Here is a 21,149-nt window from a genome sequence, read left to right on the forward strand (position 1 = left end):
ATGTAACCTTAGGCTTATCGCCAAGATGTAACCTGTGAGGCTAAGTGACAACGTCTCCCGTCCCCTACCTAAACTACGTCTACACTGACTATGAGAATAGTAGTATAGTATAGTAGTTCAAGAGTATAGTAGTGATATGTGATAACAATTTGATTTGTTTATTTTAAAGACTTTCTAAAGTTGCATGTATATAACCAAACAGGCAATTTACATGAGTTTGCCATCCCAATACTTTAAATTTTTACAGTAAATATATTCAACATTATATTATGGGTACAAGGAAAAGTGATATGTAGTGAACCAAATAGATATTTAACAGGCTTTTGCCATCCTATTACTCCAAATTCCTACAGTAAAAATGACTGAAAGTCATTCATGAGTACAAGAGAAACTGTATTTCAAGAATTTAATGAAGTGATTTGATAACAATTTGATTTGTGCATTTCACTCAGCTTCATGTAGTGATATATAGTGAACTGAATAGACATTTCACAGGATATTGCCATCCTATTACTCTAAATTCCTACTGTAAAAATGACTGAAAGTCATTCATGAGTACAAGAGAAACTGTATTTCAAGAATTTAATGAAGTGATTTGATAACAATTTGATTTGTGCATTTCACTCAGCTTCATGTAGTGATATATAGTGAACTGAATAGACATTTCACAGGATATTGCCATCCTATTACTCTAAATTCCTACTGTAAAAATGACTGAAAGTCATACCACAGGTACATAAGATAGTGTATATCAAGAATTTAGTGGAGTGATCTGATAACAATTTGATTTGATTTATTTATAGAGCTTCAATTATTACATATATGGAACTGAATAGACATTCGACAGAATTTTGCTACTCCATTATTCCAAATTCCTGCAGTAAAAATGACTGAAAGTCATATCATGGGTACAGGAGGAAGTTTATTTCAAGTACGTAGTGGAGTGATTTTATAACAATTTGAATTGTGTATTTTATAGATCTTCGAGTAGTGATATATGTTGAACTGAACAGATGTTTAAGAGGATTTTGCCATCCTATTACTCAAGCTTCCTACAGTAAAACACTTGAAAGTCATACCATGGGTACATGAGAAAGTGGATTTCATGAATATTGTGGAGGGATCTGATAACAATTTGACTAGTTTGTTTTCTAGAGTTTCAAAAACTGATTATATAGTGGAACGAATACATGTTTATGAGGATTTTGCCATCCTTTTACTCCAAATTAAAGTAAAAACATTGGAACGTAATAGTATGGATACACAAGAAAGTGTATTTCAAGAATATATTGGAAGGATTTGATAACAATATGAATTGTGTATTTTATAGTGCTTCAACTATTGCATATATGGAACAGAATAGGCATGAACAGGATTTTGCCATCCTATTATTCCAAATTCCTACAGTAAAAATGAGTTATACCATGAGTACATGAGAAAGTGTTTTTCATGAATATAGTGGAGTGTTCTGATAACAATTTGGTTTGTTTATTTCATAGAGCTTCAAATATTGCATTGATGGAACCATATAGACATTTAGGAGGAATTTGCCATACTTGCCATACGTCCTTCGCCATATGCATTCTTGCATTTTTCTCTTTGCTGTTTTCTGTTATAGTCATAAATTCTACATATATTTATTGAGAAAATCCTTTAAAGAGGCGCATGTCCATCATCACGTTTTATTTGTTTGGCTTTTTTTTTTGGTTTTACTATTGGAAACAAAATTACTTTTTTTGCATTTGATGTTGATATCATTATGGCAGGCTTTAGTGGAGGTACTGGTGTCTATATTAGATGATTAAATACACAGCACCAGCAGTTCTGAATCTTTGTGTTAAATAATCTATGCTGATTGTCACGATCAGTCCCTTCCATGTTCCGTGTTTTCCATGTCTTGTGTTTTGTTCCGTTCCACGGTTTCATTTTGTCCTCACACTGATTGCGTACACCTGTCCCTCGTTTCTAGTTCATGTATTTAAACCCTGCTGTGTGCCTTGGTCGTGGCTGCCTGTACACGGGCATCTCGTCGTTCCCGGAAGAAGCAGGCTCACGTTTATTTTGATAACGACGAGATCCCAGGTAAGCGTCTACCCGTCTTGACCAACGCTGCAGGGGGGAGCGGCCTGCAGCGCAAGACGTGAAACCACGGAAAGAGGGAGTCCAGGAGGGTGGCCAATCTTGACATTATTACACTCAGGAATTAAAAAATATATATTGTAGCATCCCATGAAATGTGATCTTTCACACATAATGAGAGAGGTTGGCAAAGAACTAAAACTCAATTAAATATATCAACTTCCCCTTAAGCCTCTCATATACTCCACATTTAGGAGCAAGCCTACTCCTACACAATAAGCAGTGCGGTATATGAAAAGAGTAGGCGTATCAAATAAACAGAGCAACATGGTTAAGGTCCAGCCAGATATGTAAATGTTTGCCAGAACATCCAGTGTGTGTCTGCCGTTCGGTCAAAACTGGATCAGTCCAGAGGCCGCCCCGTCAGATCTCTTTTGAACAAAACAGTGGTCGAAATGCTGTTGAGAACAGTTTTACAGTTACAACAACAGAAAAAAGACTCAAATATATGCTGGATGGTTTATTCATTAAGGGAGAAAGCTGTCTCTCTTGTGGAGGATTTGCCACAGAGACCTGGGCATGTGGTATGGTCTCTGCACGGTGCCGTCATTACGCTCCAGACCCTCCACTAGAGGAGACAGAAACATCACAGTGGAAATAAAAACAATATAGTCCTGATGATTGGCATATGTGTAGTAGCTTGAGAGTGAAATGTGTGTGTGAGTGTGTGTGAAGGATTACTCCATATATCCCTTTATGTGCTCGACTGTTTCATAAACGGAAGCGAATCCAGGGAGAGAGAAGTCTGGAGGAACGTCCTGCCAGTCAAAGCTAGGCAGACATCTCCCTAGTTCTGGGTGGAGGGAGAGACAGAAAATAATATGACTAACAATTAAACCTGCTGACTTATCACTGCAGGTATAAGTACTTTCCTGGTGGTTTGGTTATGTTTTGGTACATAGCATAGTCAAACTGTTACAAAACAGAATGGACAAATTAACAGGTAGTTGTGTAATCCTGCTGTCTTTACCTGGTTTACTTGGCGTGTAGAAATATGGACAAAGCTCTTGATTGAGGATGTCTTGGACACTCTGTAGTGGAAATGCATGTGAAAATCTCATTAACATGCAGAATGCTATGTATGCACAAATGCTATGTATGCGTGAGTGGCTAAGCCAATGCATGAATTACATGTACAAAGAGTTGCATATTGCAAAGACTTTTGATACGACAAATTCTGTTCTGTCAAGAGTGAGGTGAGGGTTTATTTCTCAGAGATGAAGCTGGTTACATTGCTTATTTGCAGTGTGAGGTTTTACCAATGTGGTTTGGGCGAGGTCAAGTCTAGGGTCACAATACTGCTGCTGAAAGAAGTCTTTAGGCAGGGCATTTGGGGCATACGCCTCTGGGGGCAACTTCCAGAACTCTGAAGGGCATTTTTTAACACAGACCTGCAAACCAACGCACAAACACACAGAGTGAAGGAGATCTTATTTGAGTAGCTAAACACAGTGTTGCTTTTTATATTTCTATCTACACTATTTACACATTGTTCATTGCATGATAGAGCAAAAGGCTCCCAAACCAAGCAGCAAAAGGAGACCCAAGCCCCCAGACTTACAAACTGGCATTCACATACTACATGCTAAACTGTTTTGTAATAAATGAGTCTCATGTGCATATTTCTAAAAGGCTACTGACATACGTGTTTGGTTTCTGTACAATGTCAACAGGACATTTGTGTGGAAATCTCACTTGAGTGGTTGGACACTGGAGACCCTCTAGAATGGCGTCCATTTCTGTCGTTGCTCTGGCACACTTCAGAAGGTCAAAGTAGAGGACGTTTGGTTTGTCACTGAAACACGAGAGGATGCAGGAAACAAATGCAGCTTGACACATGAATATTAGCCAATTAAATAAACAATTTTTATTCAATTTTTTGAGTATGTGTATCAGGATTCAGTGCTGGAGAGTCACACCACTACCCAGCTAAGTGTTCTTTCTTCGAGGGTGAATTGGACTGGGGTAACCAATAAACTCTGCAGTGTTGTGACACTCCTAGACCTGAGTTTGGACCCCTTGGTTTAGAGACAATCATTAAACACAAGTGATTTGATTGGTTCCACTTGTTGCTGTGCAGTGCCAATCATGAAAATCTTAAAGCTAAAGTCTAACCCATCTTGTCTTGTTGATGTTTCATGTTTCCACATGATTTGCACCTGCACAGCTCCATTGTAACCCTAGTCCGACTCACTAAAGTCCATTCGAAAGAATACTGACGGTGTTCCTTACATACTGGGTGTGCTGTTTTGGTATTCCTGTGAAGATATAAATACTTATCCAGTATGTGAGGGACTTACACATTGACTCCAGCTCCACAAAACATCCCAGTGGAGTTCTGGGGCAACACGACATGACGAGAGTCTCCAAGCAGCCACGCTGTGTTAGAACCTCCGTTAGAAGGATATCTCACAAGCCATACATGGGTAAAAGACCTTCCGCTTGAGCCCACAATAATAATGATTTTTTTTCCCCCATGAAAGTGTAGTTGGAAATGTTTCTTACCCAGGGAGCGAATAAGAATATAGGTGACAATGGCAGCCACAAAAATAATACAGCAGATAATGTCTGCACATCTCCTGAACAAAAACAAGAAATATTATTACACATTGCATGATTTAAATTATGTATTAAAGTTATTTAGCTAAGTGAAATAACTTTATAGTCTTAGTCTAGATCTATGGCCTTAGTATAGTTCTTGTATAGCGTTAATAACAGACATTCTGTGATCCATGATGTGTAGAGCTTTAAATGGTTTTTTAAAGTCAGCTGATGTGGAGGAGTAAATCGGAGAAGCACTGAGAGATTGCCGGACTCGCCTCTTGTTAACTGGTCGCCTGAAAATGGGCTCATACGGAGGAGGTTCCCCTGAGAAGATAGAAATGAAGAATATATATATTCTATAAATTCTAAGTATATACCATTACATTAGAATGAATTTAAACCTATGAAAAACATATATTCAGTCACGCGTGTCTGAACCTTTGACCGGTACGCTATATTTTGTCTAACACATTTTATATACAGTTGTCATGGAACGCTCCCCTTCACACTAGCCATGTGGTACGGCCCGCCGCGTGCAGTGGGAGTTCATAGTCTTGTTTGTAACCACGCCTGTGTAATTAACGCGCAACTGCACATGGTTTAGTCTTGTAACGTCTGTGTGTTTAAACCGCTGTGGGAGTGTGCATCTTAGTCGGTCAATGCCCATGTTCGTGTTCACATAGTTCGTTATCTGTATTCGTGTTTTATGTTCACTGTTTATGTTGCATATGAGCGCCGGTGTCTTTATCGTGTGTTAATACACGTCTGTCCGTCCTGCTCCTTGTCCAGCGACACTAGGGCCGTTACAACACTTTTATTTTTTTTTTATGACACCTTCTGCACACATACGCTTTCGATCTGATACACAGTTACAGATCGTAGACTATATAAATGTTTTTAATATAAGGTAGACCTACCAAGTACGTAAGAACATTTATTATTTTAACATGAAATGTACAAGCTAGTTTTGTACATTTTTTTTCTTTTTTAACCATTGTATTTGACGTATGGGTTCTCATAAAATCTTTGGCATATGGCTATATCTGGAAAAAACAACAACAACAAAACTCACCGCAATAATCTGGCATGCTGACTACAGTACACTCCCTTGCACTTTCGATAAGCGCCATCACACAGAGTCCGCAATGTGTAATGTTTCAGTAAAAAATAATCTTGCATTCGATAATCTATTCTTATGACGCATCATTCCAGGTTATTGACACATTGTGATGTTGGAAGTCACAGCACGTTCTCGTTCTTAGCTCATCAACAAAGGCAGCTTGGTCACGAGCACCTGCTTTCCATGCTATGGGATGCTCGCGCTCAATTTTCCATGTCCTGTATCGAATATTTAGGCCTATACGATTAAACTGTCCGTGGTTACTGTGCTTTTAACGTACAAAAAAAGCTACACAAATAATAAAATAATCTTTACATAATAATGTAACCTTAGGCTTATCGCCAAGATGTAACCTGTGAGCCTAAGTGACAACGTCTCCCGTCCCCTACCTAAACTACGTCTACACTGACTATGAGAATAGTAGTATAGTATAGTAGTTCAAGAGTATAGTAGTGATATGTGATAACAATTTGATTTGTTTATTTTAAAGACTTTCTAAAGTTGCATGTATATAACCAAACAGGCAATTTACATGAGTTTGCCATCCCAATACTTTAAATTTTTACAGTAAATATATTCAACATTATATTATGGGTACAAGGAAAAGTGATATGTAGTGAACCAAATAGATATTTAACAGGCTTTTGCCATCCTATTACTCCAAATTCCTACAGTAAAAATGACTGAAAGTCATTCATGAGTACAAGAGAAACTATTTCAAGAATTTAATGAAGTGATTTGATAACAATTTGATTTGTGCATTTCACTCAGCTTCATGTAGTGATATATAGTGAACTGAATAGACATTTCACAGGATATTGCCATCCTATTACTCTAAATTCCTACTGTAAAAATGACTGAAAGTCATTCATGAGTACAAGAGAAACTGTATTTCAAGAATTTAATGAAGTGATTTGATAACAATTTGATTTGTGCATTTCACTCAGCTTCATGTAGTGATATATAGTGAACTGAATAGACATTTCACAGGATATTGCCATCCTATTACTCTAAATTCCTACTGTAAAAATGACTGAAAGTCATACCACAGGTGCATAAGATAGTGTATATCAAGAATTTAGTGGAGTGATCTGATAACAATTTGATTTGATTTATTTATAGAGCTTCAATTATTACATATATGGAACTGAATAGACATTCGACAGAATTTTGCTACTCCATTATTCCAAATTCCTGCAGTAAAAATGACTGAAAGTCATATCATGGGTACAGGAGGAAGTTTATTTCAAGTACGTAGTGGAGTGATTTTATAACAATTTGAATTGTGTATTTTATAGATCTTCGAGTAGTGATATATGTTGAACTGAACAGATGTTTAAGAGGATTTTGCCATCCTATTACTCAAGCTTCCTACAGTAAAACACTTGAAAGTCATACCATGGGTACATGAGAAAGTGGATTTCATGAATATTGTGGAGGGATCTGATAACAATTTGACTAGTTTGTTTTCTAGAGTTTCAAAAACTGATTATATAGTGGAACGAATACATGTTTATGAGGATTTTGCCATCCTTTTACTCCAAATTAAAGTAAAAACATTGGAACGTAATAGTATGGATACACAAGAAAGTGTATTTCAAGAATATATTGGAAGGATTTGATAACAATATGAATTGTGTATTTTATAGTGCTTCAACTATTGCATATATGGAACAGAATAGGCATGAACAGGATTTTGCCATCCTATTATTCCAAATTCCTACAGTAAAAATGAGTTATACCATGAGTACATGAGAAAGTGTTTTTCATGAATATAGTGGAGTGTTCTGATAACAATTTGGTTTGTTTATTTCATAGAGCTTCAAATATTGCATTGATGGAACCATATAGACATTTAGGAGGAATTTGCCATACTTGCCATACGTCCTTCGCCATATGCATTCTTGCATTTTTCTCTTTGCTGTTTTCTGTTATAGTCATAAATTCTACATATATTTATTGAGAAAATCCTTTAAAGAGGCGCATGTCCATCATCACGTTTTATTTGTTTGGCTTTTTTTTTTGGTTTTACTATTGGAAACAAAATTACTTTTTTTGCATTTGATGTTGATATCATTATGGCAGGCTTTAGTGGAGGTACTGGTGTCTATATTAGATGATTAAATACACAGCACCAGCAGTTCTGAATCTTTGTGTTAAATAATCTATGCTGATTGTCACGATCAGTCCCTTCCATGTTCCGTGTTTTCCATGTCTTGTGTTTTGTTCCGTTCCACGGTTTCATTTTGTCCTCACACTGATTGCGTACACCTGTCCCTCGTTTCTAGTTCATGTATTTAAACCCTGCTGTGTGCCTTGGTCGTGGCTGCCTGTACACGGGCATCTCGTCGTTCCCGGAAGAAGCAGGCTCACGTTTATTTTGATAACGACGAGATCCCAGGTAAGCGTCTACCCGTCTTGACCAACGCTGCAGGGGGGAGCGGCCTGCAGCGCAAGACGTGAAACCACGGAAAGAGGGAGTCCAGGAGGGTGGCCAATCTTGACATTATTACACTCAGGAATTAAAAAATATATATTGTAGCATCCCATGAAATGTGATCTTTCACACATAATGAGAGAGGTTGGCAAAGAACTAAAACTCAATTAAATATATCAACTTCCCCTTAAGCCTCTCATATACTCCACATTTAGGAGCAAGCCTACTCCTACACAATAAGCAGTGCGGTATATGAAAAGAGTAGGCGTATCAAATAAACAGAGCAACATGGTTAAGGTCCAGCCAGATATGTAAATGTTTGCCAGAACATCCAGTGTGTGTCTGCCGTTCGGTCAAAACTGGATCAGTCCAGAGGCCGCCCCGTCAGATCTCTTTTGAACAAAACAGTGGTCGAAATGCTGTTGAGAACAGTTTTACAGTTACAACAACAGAAAAAAGACTCAAATATATGCTGGATGGTTTATTCATTAAGGGAGAAAGCTGTCTCTCTTGTGGAGGATTTGCCACAGAGACCTGGGCATGTGGTATGGTCTCTGCACGGTGCCGTCATTACGCTCCAGACCCTCCACTAGAGGAGACAGAAACATCACAGTGGAAATAAAAACAATATAGTCCTGATGATTGGCATATGTGTAGTAGCTTGAGAGTGAAATGTGTGTGTGAGTGTGTGTGAAGGATTACTCCATATATCCCTTTATGTGCTCGACTGTTTCATTAACGGAAGCGAATCCAGGGAGAGAGAAGTCTGGAGGAACGTCCTGCCAGTCAAAGCTAGGCAGACATCTCCCTAGTTCTGGGTGGAGGGAGAGACAGAAAATAATATGACTAACAATTAAACCTGCTGACTTATCACTGCAGGTATAAGTACTTTCCTGGTGGTTTGGTTATGTTTTGGTACATAGCATAGTCAAACTGTTACAAAACAGAATGGACAAATTAACAGGTAGTTGTGTAATCCTGCTGTCTTTACCTGGTTTACTTGGCGTGTAGAAATATGGACAAAGCTCTTGATTGAGGATGTCTTGGACACTCTGTAGTGGAAATGCATGTGAAAATCTCATTAACATGCAGAATGCTATGTATGCACAAATGCTATGTATGCGTGAGTGGCTAAGCCAATGCATGAATTACATGTACAAAGAGTTGCATATTGCAAAGACTTTTGATACGACAAATTCTGTTCTGTCAAGAGTGAGGTGAGGGTTTATTTCTCAGAGATGAAGCTGGTTACATTGCTTATTTGCAGTGTGAGGTTTTACCAATGTGGTTTGGGCGAGGTCAAGTCTAGGGTCACAATACTGCTGCTGAAAGAAGTCTTTAGGCAGGGCATTTGGGGCATACGCCTCTGGGGGCAACTTCCAGAACTCTGAAGGGCATTTTTTAACACAGACCTGCAAACCAACGCACAAACACACAGAGTGAAGGAGATCTTATTTGAGTAGCTAAACATAGTGTTGCTTTTTATATTTCTATCTACACTATTTACACATTGTTCATTGCATGATAGAGCAAAAGGCTCCCAAACCAAGCAGCAAAAGGAGACCCAAGCCCCCAGACTTACAAACTGGCATTCACATACTACATGCTAAACTGTTTTGTAATAAATGAGTCTCATGTGCATATTTCTAAAAGGCTACTGACATACGTGTTTGGTTTCTGTACAATGTCAACAGGACATTTGTGTGGAAATCTCACTTGAGTGGTTGGACACTGGAGACCCTCTAGAATGGCGTCCATTTCTGTCGTTGCTCTGGCACACTTCAGAAGGTCAAAGTAGAGGACGTTTGGTTTGTCACTGAAACACGAGAGGATGCAGGAAACAAATGCAGCTTGACACATGAATATTAGCCAATTAAATAAACAATTTTTATTCAATTTTTTGAGTATGTGTATCAGGATTCAGTGCTGGAGAGTCACACCACTACCCAGCTAAGTGTTCTTTCTTCGAGGGTGAATTGGACTGGGGTAACCAATAAACTCTGCAGTGTTGTGACACTCCTAGACCTGAGTTTGGACCCCTTGGTTTAGAGACAATCATTAAACACAAGTGATTTGATTGGTTCCACTTGTTGCTGTGCAGTGCCAATCATGAAAATCTTAAAGCTAAAGTCTAACCCATCTTGTCTTGTTGATGTTTCATGTTTCCACATGATTTGCACCTGCACAGCTCCATTGTAACCCTAGTCCGACTCACTAAAGTCCATTCGAAAGAATACTGACGGTGTTCCTTACATACTGGGTGTGCTGTTTTGGTATTCCTGTGAAGATATAAATACTTATCCAGTATGTGAGGGACTTACACATTGACTCCAGCTCCACAAAACATCCCAGTGGAGTTCTGGGGCAACACGACATGACGAGAGTCTCCAAGCAGCCACGCTGTGTTAGAACCTCCGTTAGAAGGATATCTCACAAGCCATACATGGGTAAAAGACCTTCCGCTTGAGCCCACAATAATAATGATTTTTTTTCCCCCATGAAAGTGTAGTTGGAAATGTTTCTTACCCAGGGAGCGAATAAGAATATAGGTGACAATGGCAGCCACAAAAATAATACAGCAGATAATGTCTGCACATCTCCTGAACAAAAACAAGAAATATTATTACACATTGCATGATTTAAATTATGTATTAAAGTTATTTAGCTAAGTGAAATAACTTTATAGTCTTAGTCTAGATCTATGGCCTTAGTATAGTTCTTGTATAGCGTTAATAACAGACATTCTGTGATCCATGATGTGTAGAGCTTTAAATAGTTTTTTAAAGTCGGCTGATGTGGAGGAGTAAATCGGAGGTATGGTCTCTGCACGGTGCCGTCGTTACGCTCCAGATCCTCCACTAGAGGAGACAGAAACATCATAGTGGAAATAAAACCAATATAGTCCTCATGATTGGCATATGTGTAGTAGCTTGAGAGTGAAATGTGAGCTAATAATGTTTTTTATAATTCTATTCTCCCTGAAGTAAAGGGACGAGACCATACAAGCTTTCGACTGTGTGTGCCCAATGTCATTATGAACTGCTGGAATGAAGAGAGAGAGAGTGTGTGTGTGTGTGTGTGTGTGTGTGTGTGTGTGTGTGTGTGTGTGTGTGCAGCAGCTTACAGAAGCATAGGAAAAGGGTGTCCACACACATGCTGTACACACTAAAGAAGCCCTGCGCGATGAAATAAGCTCCCACAATCACCGTCTAAAAAAACAGCCGTAGTAGATATACATGCTGGGCCTTCAGTATTATGAGAGGAACTGCTGTCCAGAATAAATGTGTAAATCATGGTTATTTACAAACAAAGTGACTTTACAATCACTGTCAATAAGCATTTTGGAATCTAAAAAAGAAAGAACCATTTCTTCAGTGTACTGAATATGCTGATGTTTTGTTCTCACACAGACGCAAGTGTCAGCACTTGAGCTTTTCTGAGGTTACAATACGTACAATAACGGGCAACCAGTAATAATGCAGCAGCTGAAGCTGGAAATTGTCATATGGCAGCCTGATTCTCCCAGAGAAGAAGAAGAAAGCCAGCAGACCTTACAGGGAATGTAGAAAAACCCTCAGAGTTACCTATTAAAGTGTGTTGCCATGTGCCATCATGGTCAGAATGTGATGAAGTGTAGTATGGGTAATATACACATGACTTCACTCTATATTTCTCACCTACAAATCCGACCACTAGCACCTTGCAGGAAAACAGCAGCGTGTCTGTAACACAGTCCAACACCACCACCCTGTGGACAGAGGGACATGGTCAAGGACAACGTGCTAAATATGAGCTAGAACAACCAGACACAAAAATGACTGATCAAAATAGCTAATGTCAACAAATATGTATACAAATTAAAGTCATATTCATATGAATATGTAATGATAAATTCCAACATTTAATATTTTTGCCTTAAAAAATGGAAATGGAAGTAATTTGTTCCACAACAGTAACATTACATCATTTATATACACACAAACCCAGATTGTGTTTTAGACTAAAATGTAATTCATGATAAGTAGAATCTTTACATTGCAACTCTCTTCTTTACCTTTTAAACACATTGAAACAGCATTGTAATCGCCCAACAACACTGTTTCAGGGTAAGAGATTTTGTTTTAGACTAAAATGTAATGCATTATAAATGGTATCTTTACATTGCTACTCTGTTCTTTACCTTTTAAACACATTGAAACAGCATTGTAATCGCCCTAAACACTGTTTCAAGGCAAGAGTTTGTGTTTTAGACTAAAATGTAATGCATTATAAATGGAATCTTTACATTGCTACTCTGTTCTTTACCTTTTAAACATATTGAAACAGCATTGTAATCGCCCTAAACACTGTTTCAGGGCAAGAGATTGTGTTAAAGACTAAAATGTAATGCATTATAAATGGTATCTTTACATTGCTACTCTGTTCTTTACCTTTTAAATACATTGAAACATTTTTCATCAGCTTACACTAATGGTCTTTGTAATGATGAGCATTAATGATTAGAGGGGGTATCTCCCTCAATTATAGAGTGGATGAACTCTTGTTATGCAATTGATTAATTGACAGAGGTGCTGCAAGTTCAGGAGCCTCTCAGTTGGAAAGGTGTAGGAAATACTGCAGTCAGCAAGGTATCAGCAAGCACTTAGAGTGCCAGAGAGTCTAAGAATAGAAGCTGTTTTTTTCTTGGCCTTCTGTTTTTCAGTGTGGCAGCATCGCTGAAAGGTCAAGATGTTGTTTTAGCACACAGAACCACCTTTGAGTAACGCAAGACAAAGAACTTGTCTTTTCTGAGAAGCGTGTAAAGAGAAAGCAATCACTTGCTAAAGCCTGCCCAAAAAACAATGGCATCGATCAGGGCTCTGCTCTGCTTCAGACAGAAATATTCAAAATTAAAACTAAAACAGCAGTAGATGTTTTAAAAAAAATCAAAGCTCTGTGATTTAGCTAATTTAGCTAATTGATGGTTATTATGGCACATCACATTCAGCCTCAAAGAACAAACAATCTCTCTCGTTCATTTGGTTAGTAGTCCTGTTTTCATCTTTCCATAATGATATATTCTCTTGCCCTTCAGATTCCTTCAGTGGGATCTCCCACTCCAAGAAGGTTAAATTTGAGAATCCTGCGCGGGGCGGGAGCCCTGGCCCTCGGATCCGGGGTTCAATTCAATCGATGGCTTACCTGCCATGGTCTTTTCCCCCTCTGGAGCCTCGGACGAGGCTTCGTCGTCGTCTTCCTCCTCTTCCAGCTGGCAGGGCGGAGACGAGGCATTGACCTCGCGGCGTGCTGACGGCTATCAGAAGCGGGGCAGCCTCAAGAGGAAGAGAGAGGAGGCACACAGCAGCAACAGTGTACAGATCCTGGAGGAGCTCTCCTCCCCTGGGTTGTCCAAGCGTGTGGCCAGGGGCAGCGATTGCGAGTACCAACTGGTGCAGAACGAGATCCTCCGCTCCGTCTCCAACAGCTACGAGGTTTTGGAGTCCCTGGGCCGTGGAACCTTTGGCCAGGTCGCCAAGTGCTGGAAGCGGGGCACCAGTGAAGTAGTCGCAATCAAGATCCTGAAAAGTCATCCGTCCTATGCTCGACAGGGCCAGAACGAGGTGGGAAAGTTGTGCCTGCTTTAAATGAGCTATTGATATGGCCTAGAATCAGCTGTAGCCCTGATTCTGTTATTGTTTGTTTCAGTTTTTACAACATATGTTCTGTTGGTGTCAGATGTGCTAACGCACACTGTGGAATTTGTATACAGCCAGGGTAGCACAGAAATACTTGTTTGGCACACTAGTTCTAATTTTCACTAGTTCAGTAGGAACTAGTTCGGATAACACACGGACAGCTTGAAGCTTACTCTAAAAAGAAGATTTAGCTTCAGTTGTGTAAGCCATACCTGTTTGGATGTGCATTAAAAATGTTATTGTTATGAAAGAGCATTAATCTGCATTGTTTGAGTACCAAAAGCAAGTTCATGGGTTCATTTCCAAGGGACCACTTCCATAATTGCATCTCCCAAATCCTGTAGAAGTAAATGGTTGAAGGGAAGTACACAAAGTGCTTGATGCTATTGAAAATAAGTAGGCTATTTGTCAGCAGTATCAAACTTTGAAGCTGTGACCACGTAGCTTCGGCTTAACGCGTATTCCGTCTTCCCTCCTTTGCTCCTCCTCAGGTGAGCATCCTGAGCCGGCTGAGCAGGGAGAACGCCGACGAGTTCAACTTCGTGCGCGCGTACGACTGCTTCCAGCACAAGAAGCACATATGCCTGGTGTTCGAGATGCTGGGGCAGAGCCTCTACGACTTCCTCAAGCGCAGCAAGTTCAGCCCACTGCTGCTGAAATGCATCCGGCCCGTGCTGCAACAGGTCGCCAAAGCGCTCATGAAACTGAAGAGCCTGGGCTTGATCCACACCGACCTCAAGCCCGACAACATCATGCTGGTGGACCCCGTCAGGCAGCCGTACCGCGTCAAGGTCATCGACTTCGGCTCAGCTAGCCACTTCTCCAAGGCCCCCAGCTACCTGCAGTCCAGATACTACCGGTGAGGGACACGTGCTGAGGCGTGTTAGAAATAAGTGTCCACTTGTTGCACTCGAGTGTGCTTTAGAGTAGAGCTGCATGTTGTGGACAGTTGTAATAACCCTGCTACACATTAAAAGCCTATGATGAGCATTACAGTTAACTGGAGCACGATTGATTTATAAGTGGTTTATTTTTATTGGGTCATGTGAGTGCTGTTATTTAGCAAAAACACCTAATGAACCGTCTTCGGTGTCTGAGATTAGTTAGGATGCGCTGAACTGCAGGCTTTGGTAATATCAGTATTTAGCGAGTCTGTACAAAACCGCTATTACATTGTAGCTACACTGTTAATTAACAGTGTAATATACTGAGTAACGGGTGTTTAACTGCATTGGTACTCTGTATTTACTTAATGCAAAACAGAACATTATTGTAGTGTTGGTGCATTGTAGTGTTGGTTCCATGTTACACTAGAATAGTGGGTGTGTAATGTCTAGGAACACAAACACCCCCCCACGGAATTATCAGCCGAGGCTGATTTCATGATGGCGATCTCTGTGTTTTTGGTCCAGATCGCCTGAGATCATCCTGGGTCTCCCATTCTGTGAGGCCATCGATATGTGGTCCCTGGGCTGTGTCATTGCTGAGCTGTTCCTGGGCTGGCCCCTGTATCCCGGAGCCTCCGAATATGATCAGGTAAGCACATGGTCCTTTGAGCTGTGCCTTAACGCCCGTACAGCATCAGTGGTGCAGACCTGTAGTGGTTTTGTGGCTGTAGTGATATGTGTGTGTGTGTGTGTGTGTGTGTGTGTGTGTGTTTGTGTGTGTATAGTTTGACCTTTTAGCTGCTTTGTCGGCCCGCTCATTTTTAGGATTAATATAAATGAGTTTCTATGGCCTGTTTTTTTAGACATGCACTTTGAAAATGAAAGGATTAACTCAAAATAAAGTCATAATCCTTTTGCCGTATGGTGTCTCTGCAGATCCGTTACATCTCCGAGACGCAGGGCCTACCAGCAGAGTGCATGTTGAGCGCAGCGACCAAGACGCACTACTATTTCTACTGCTACCCCCTGTGGAGACTCAAGGTTTGCCTGTCTTCAAATGCCAAATGCCATGTGTTTTTTATAAGGGACGTAACTTAATGACTTCATGTAACTTAATGGTGGAGCTGAATGGTTTGTTTTTTCTTTCCTTTCTCCAGACACCTTCGGAGCATGAGGCGGAGCGTGGCATCAAGTCCAAAGAGACTCGGAAGTACATTTTAAACTGCCTTGACGACATGATGCAGGTTATTTGGGCTTTTGTGCGCGTAACTATACGCATTTCTTTTAGTGTTGCGATGTGAAATTGAAGAACGTGACAAAGGGCTCCCGCAGCTCACATTATAGAGCAGGTAGAACAAGGTGCTAGCTGAAAGGTCGAGCGTTTCTGCTGTCATAATGAGTAGCGCATGTAAGTCGCTCTGGAGAACGGCATCTGCGAAGGGCAGAGCAGTGCGTAGAAATTTGCTGCAGAACTTCGTTCGTATTGGGTGCATTGCCGCCCTCTGCTGGTGAATAATATGACTCACCCATGGGTCTCTCTCGCAGGTCAATATGACCAGTCTGAAAGGCACCGACGTCTTGGCGGAGAAGGCCGACCGGCGGGAGTTCATCGACTTACTAAAGAAGATGCTCAGGCTAGACGCTCACAAAAGGATCACGCCAGTGAAGACCCTGAACCACCCGTTTCTGACCATGACCCACCTCCTCCACTTCCCTCAGAGTGCACAGTGAGTTGCTCCAGGCCTTCCAATCTACATGTCAGTGTTTCAAAAACATTTTAAGGAACACCGTATTAATTTAGAAATCCAAATAGCATCAGAGTTTCTCTGCTAGTACTGTAACCCCCCCCCCCACCTGTGTGTGTGTGTGTGTGTGTGTGTGTGTGTGTGTGTGTGTGTGTGTGTGTGTGTGTGTGTGTGTGTGTGTGTGTGTGTGTGTGTGTGTGTCTCTCGCTGCAGTGTGAAATCTTGCTTGCAGAACATGGAGATCTGCAAGCGGCAGTGCACAGGCTTCGACAGCAGCAAGACCCTGTTTGATGGTAAATCTGATGCCCACTTTGGTGCTTCTTTTAAATGTTACATTAGGGTTGGCTTTTTGTTTGTTTGTTATTCTTCAAGTAGATTTAAAACATCACCAAACTGGCCTCCGATTCCACCTATAAAAGAAGACAAAAATGGTTTCAAATGCAAGTGTTCTACCAAATCATGTTACTGCTCAAATGTGATCCACAAATGGTGAATCAGGTTGTTGCCTAGTATTCGAGTAGCCGATAAAGAGGCCCCTCTACCGTAGTTCAAAACGAAATTCCGTTGAATCCAAACTTCATTGTGTAATTGTTGATCATTGTAGCTGAGGTTTTTGTGTCTCTCGTTCTATAAGACCAACACTATGCTTTCTTCTATGGTTCTTGTATGTGTATTTGTGGAAAATTCAATTCTACTTGTGTTTTTGCAGTACACAGTACTTAAGCAGACCGAGAACTCTTCTTGGTTTTTCAAGGGTTGCGACTTGTGCAATATTCAGCACATTTAAATAAATGTTTCTTTCTTTTCCTAGACGTTTTCCAAACACTTGATTCTTTATGACATTATGAAAATTTCTTTCTTTCCTCGAGTACAAACTCGAGTCCATCATTCATTGGCTGATATGTTACTATCATACATGTATACATGCAGACTCAAGCAAGGAGTTTGTAATGGTGGTACAACTGTGTTCAGGTCATTTGATACTTTTTATTGATAAAGATGTTCTTTTCCAGACTCAGTAGGGTTTTGTTGTTTTGTTTTGTTTTGTTTTTTGTACCTCTATGAACATTATTGAATAATATGCCTTATAAGGGAATCTCTAATTAAGAGAATCATGTGTTTACATTTGGAATAAATTACATTCTGATAATACCCTAGCACCTGAGTCATACACGTTTTCTTTAATGAAAGGGGTTCAAACCTCTCCTGTACACCAAAGCATCCCAAGCCAAGTCTTGGAGGATTTGTCTGTCAGTCATTAAAATATCAGTTCACAGAAAGATGGATGAAACATGTTTTACTTTGATGAACTTTTTACCTTGGAGTACTTTGTTTAGTGTGAGAAGCTGTAAATGTGTCCAGTCCTTAAAGCATTATTCTGATTTTTCTTGTCCCCTCCATCATTTTCATGCTCTCCTTGTAAGGGCTGTGAAGATGCTCAGCAGAAAATGAGCTGCTCAGCTGCAGAAGAGCACTTCAACCTACATTTCAAGCCAATTCAAATTTGAACTCCTACACTGTCTTCTCACATCCATTTCTTTTTGAATGTCAGTTAGGACATCAAGATGAATTAAGCACACTAAGCCCAATACTAAGAGACTGGTAGAGTGGATGAGCCACAGAGCAGGACACAGCACTATTTTTGCTTCAGCCAGTGCTAACTTGATGCAGTCTTGCTGCTTGGGGATTTTGCAGGCTTTGACTTCTTGGGTGTGTGATGAGGATTTTGCTTAAATTAAACTCCTCATAAACACGTATGACCAACCTGTGCCTATGCTCTACCAGGACCTCATCGCGTACTTCTCTTTCAGTAACTCGGAGCCTGTGTTTTTTTGTTTTGCTATTTCTGACATGATTGGGCAACATTTTCCTTTTAATGTATATGTGGAATCCACAAAAAATATACCCACTTAAGTGTGCTTCAGCATAAATAAGCAGACACTGCAGTTTGGATTATTTCTAGGGAAACAGGAAAATATAGTATCTTTAATTCGCTGCATAACAGTTTACATTAATTATTAATCATTCGTATGTGTTGACAGTTGCAATAAACAGATTAAGAAAACATGCCGTGAAAATGCTGCCGTGTCCGTATTATAACAGAAATAATGCAGCTTCACTGAGCAGATCATCCATAAAACTTGCTCTATATGGATTTTATGAATAGTATGTTAATTTTGTTTAAAAAGACGATGAGGCCTAATGGGAAAGGCTAAAGTGTCAAGTCGGACTTGAATTCAACGACTCAGGTAACATTGGGCTCTCTAGCTAGGTTAGCTAGCAGACAAGCTGTCTATTTGAGATGGTTAACTTAGCTAGTTCACACATTACTTATGCACATCTCTTGCGGTAACAGACTCTAATTTTCATGGCGATGGAGCACGTTAGTTAACTAGCAGATTAACTGCCAACTATTTACTGTAGCTGCGATTAACGTTATTATCTAGCATTGGCTCGCTAACCGTCGGATTGCTCTAAAAGAGCTGTGACAGCTGCATGTCAGTCCTCGGTCGCTGAACTGTCTTCATGTCTAAGCACGGATACCTGTCGATAATGGGATCATTTGGGGGAGAATGAAGTGTGAACTAGCTAGGATAATTAGCTACTATGGCTAGGTACCTGCCTGCCAACGATGTGGCAAATTTAAAATACTGCAGTTCTTTCGTATAAAGGGAAGCTTAAAATTGTGACATGTGACCTTTTATCTTGGCTGCTGGCTAGCTATTGTAATTAAGTTGAATTTCAGCTTGGACACCTTTATAGTAATTGATGGTTATTATGACACATCACATTCAGCCTCAAAGAACAATCTCTCTCATTCGTTTGGTTAGTGGTCAGTTTTCATCTTTCGCTAAAGTTATATTCTCTTCCCCTTCAGTTTCTTCCAGTGGGATCTCCCTCTCCAAGAAGGTCAAATTTGAGAATCACGCGTCTGGCGGGAGCCCTGGCCCTCGGGTTCGGGCGGGGTCGCCCTGGCCCTCGGATTCAGGGTTCAACTTGTTCTATGGTTCACCTGGCCTGGTCTTTTCCACCTCTGTAGGCTGTGACTTGGGTAATATTCAACACATTTTTAAAAATGTTTGACAGTTGCAATCAACAGATTAAGAACACATTTTGCAGGTTAATTACTATAGTGGTTGTGTTTTTTAAAATCTACTTCTATTTTAGCTTTAATTTTGAATAAAGCCCATAACTAGATCTGCATGGCTTGCGGCTATTGTAATCAAGCTGAAATTGAGCAGAGCTAAATTATTTAAATAAAGCGCTTTCAGGGTGATGTGGAGGCAAAACAACATGGAAGATTGTGATTTACATCCGCTTGATTTTCTTGAGCCTTCTTTCTGCAAGATTAAGGGTGGGAAAATCAACAGAGAGTAAGTGATGAATTTAACTAGCTGGCATTAGATAAATCACAGAATTGTGGTTGTGTTTTTTAAAATCTACTTCTGTTTTAGTTTTAATTTTGAATAAAGCCCATAACTAGATCTGCATGGCTTGGGGCTGTTGTAATCAAGTTGAATTTCAGCTTGGACACCAGTATAGTAATTGAAGGTTATTATGGCACATCCCATTCAGCCTCGAAAAACAAACAGTCTCATTTATTTGATTCGTGTTCCTTTTTTCATCTTTCCCTAAAGGTATGGCATCGCAGCTCCAGGCATCCTCTTCCGCTTCAGTTACCTCTAGTGGGCTCGTCTGCTTCAAGAGGGTCAAATTCGAGCGTCATGCGTCTGGCGGGAGCCCTGGCCCTCGGGTTCGGGCGGGGTCGCCCTGGCCCTCGGATTCAGGGTTCAACTTGTTCTATGGTTCACCTGGCCTGGTCTTTTCCACCTCTGTAGGCTGTGAGTGGGTAATATTCAACACATTTTTAAAAAATGTTTGACAGTTGCAATCAACAGATTAAGAACACATTTTGCAGGTTAATTACTATAGCTAGCTACCTATCCACTAACGATGTGGCAAATATAAAATATTGCAGATTTTCCATATAAAGGGCAGGTTAAAATTTGTGACCTTGTATTTGATCTTGTCTACTGGCTAGCTAATAACACGTGCACTTGGACTTTCCACTTTTAGATGCTACACCTGCCTGTTATTATTACCTTACTGCCAAGTCATGAAGAATCCATAGAGTAGTAAATTGATATTCTGTGGGAATCTTCTCATACCTGTCGATACAGCACAGCTAGATTATTTAAATAAAGCGCTTTCAGGGTGATGTGGAGGCAAAACAACATGGAAGATTGTGATTTACATCCGCTTGATTTTCTTGAGCCTTCTTTCTGCAAGATTAAGGGTGGGAAAATCAACAGAGAGTAAGTGATGAATTTAACTAGCTGGCATTAGAGAAATCACAGAATTGTGGTTGTGTTTTTTAAAATCTACTTCTGTTTTAGTTTTAATTTTGAATAAAGCCCATAACTAGATCTGCATGGCTTGCGGCTGTTGTAATCAAGTTGAATTTCAGCTTGGACACCAGTATAGTAATTGAAGGTTATTATGGCACATCCCATTGAGCCTCGAAGAACAAACAGTCTCATTTATTTGATTCGTGTTCCTTTTTTCATCTTTCCCTAAAGGTATGGCATCGCAGCTCCAGGC

The 21,149-nt window shown here is 40.1% G+C and overlaps 1 protein-coding gene across 1 annotated transcript in view; it reads left to right on the plus strand.

Moving 5' to 3' along the window:
* LOC145655653 (homeodomain-interacting protein kinase 2-like) overlaps positions 1 to 20,234 on the plus strand; it is a 146,694-nt gene extending 126,460 nt beyond the window's left edge. Inside the window, exons 2-9 of the mRNA XM_081709148.1 lie at positions 13,489 to 13,840; positions 14,407 to 14,774; positions 15,328 to 15,451; positions 15,739 to 15,843; positions 15,960 to 16,046; positions 16,348 to 16,529; positions 16,761 to 16,861; positions 20,200 to 20,234. Coding sequence (XP_081565274.1) covers positions 13,489 to 13,840; positions 14,407 to 14,774; positions 15,328 to 15,451; positions 15,739 to 15,843; positions 15,960 to 16,046; positions 16,348 to 16,529; positions 16,761 to 16,861; positions 20,200 to 20,234 — 1,354 coding nt within the window. The remainder of the gene's footprint in view (positions 1 to 13,488; positions 13,841 to 14,406; positions 14,775 to 15,327; positions 15,452 to 15,738; positions 15,844 to 15,959; positions 16,047 to 16,347; positions 16,530 to 16,760; positions 16,862 to 20,199) is intronic.
* Positions 20,235 to 21,149: the final 915 nt, after the last annotated feature.

Source organism: Electrophorus electricus, unplaced genomic scaffold, assembly GCF_041902795.1.
Source record: "Electrophorus electricus isolate QZ-2024a unplaced genomic scaffold, ASM4190279v1 Scaffold31, whole genome shotgun sequence".
Taxonomy (NCBI): domain Eukaryota; kingdom Metazoa; phylum Chordata; class Actinopteri; order Gymnotiformes; family Gymnotidae; genus Electrophorus; species Electrophorus electricus.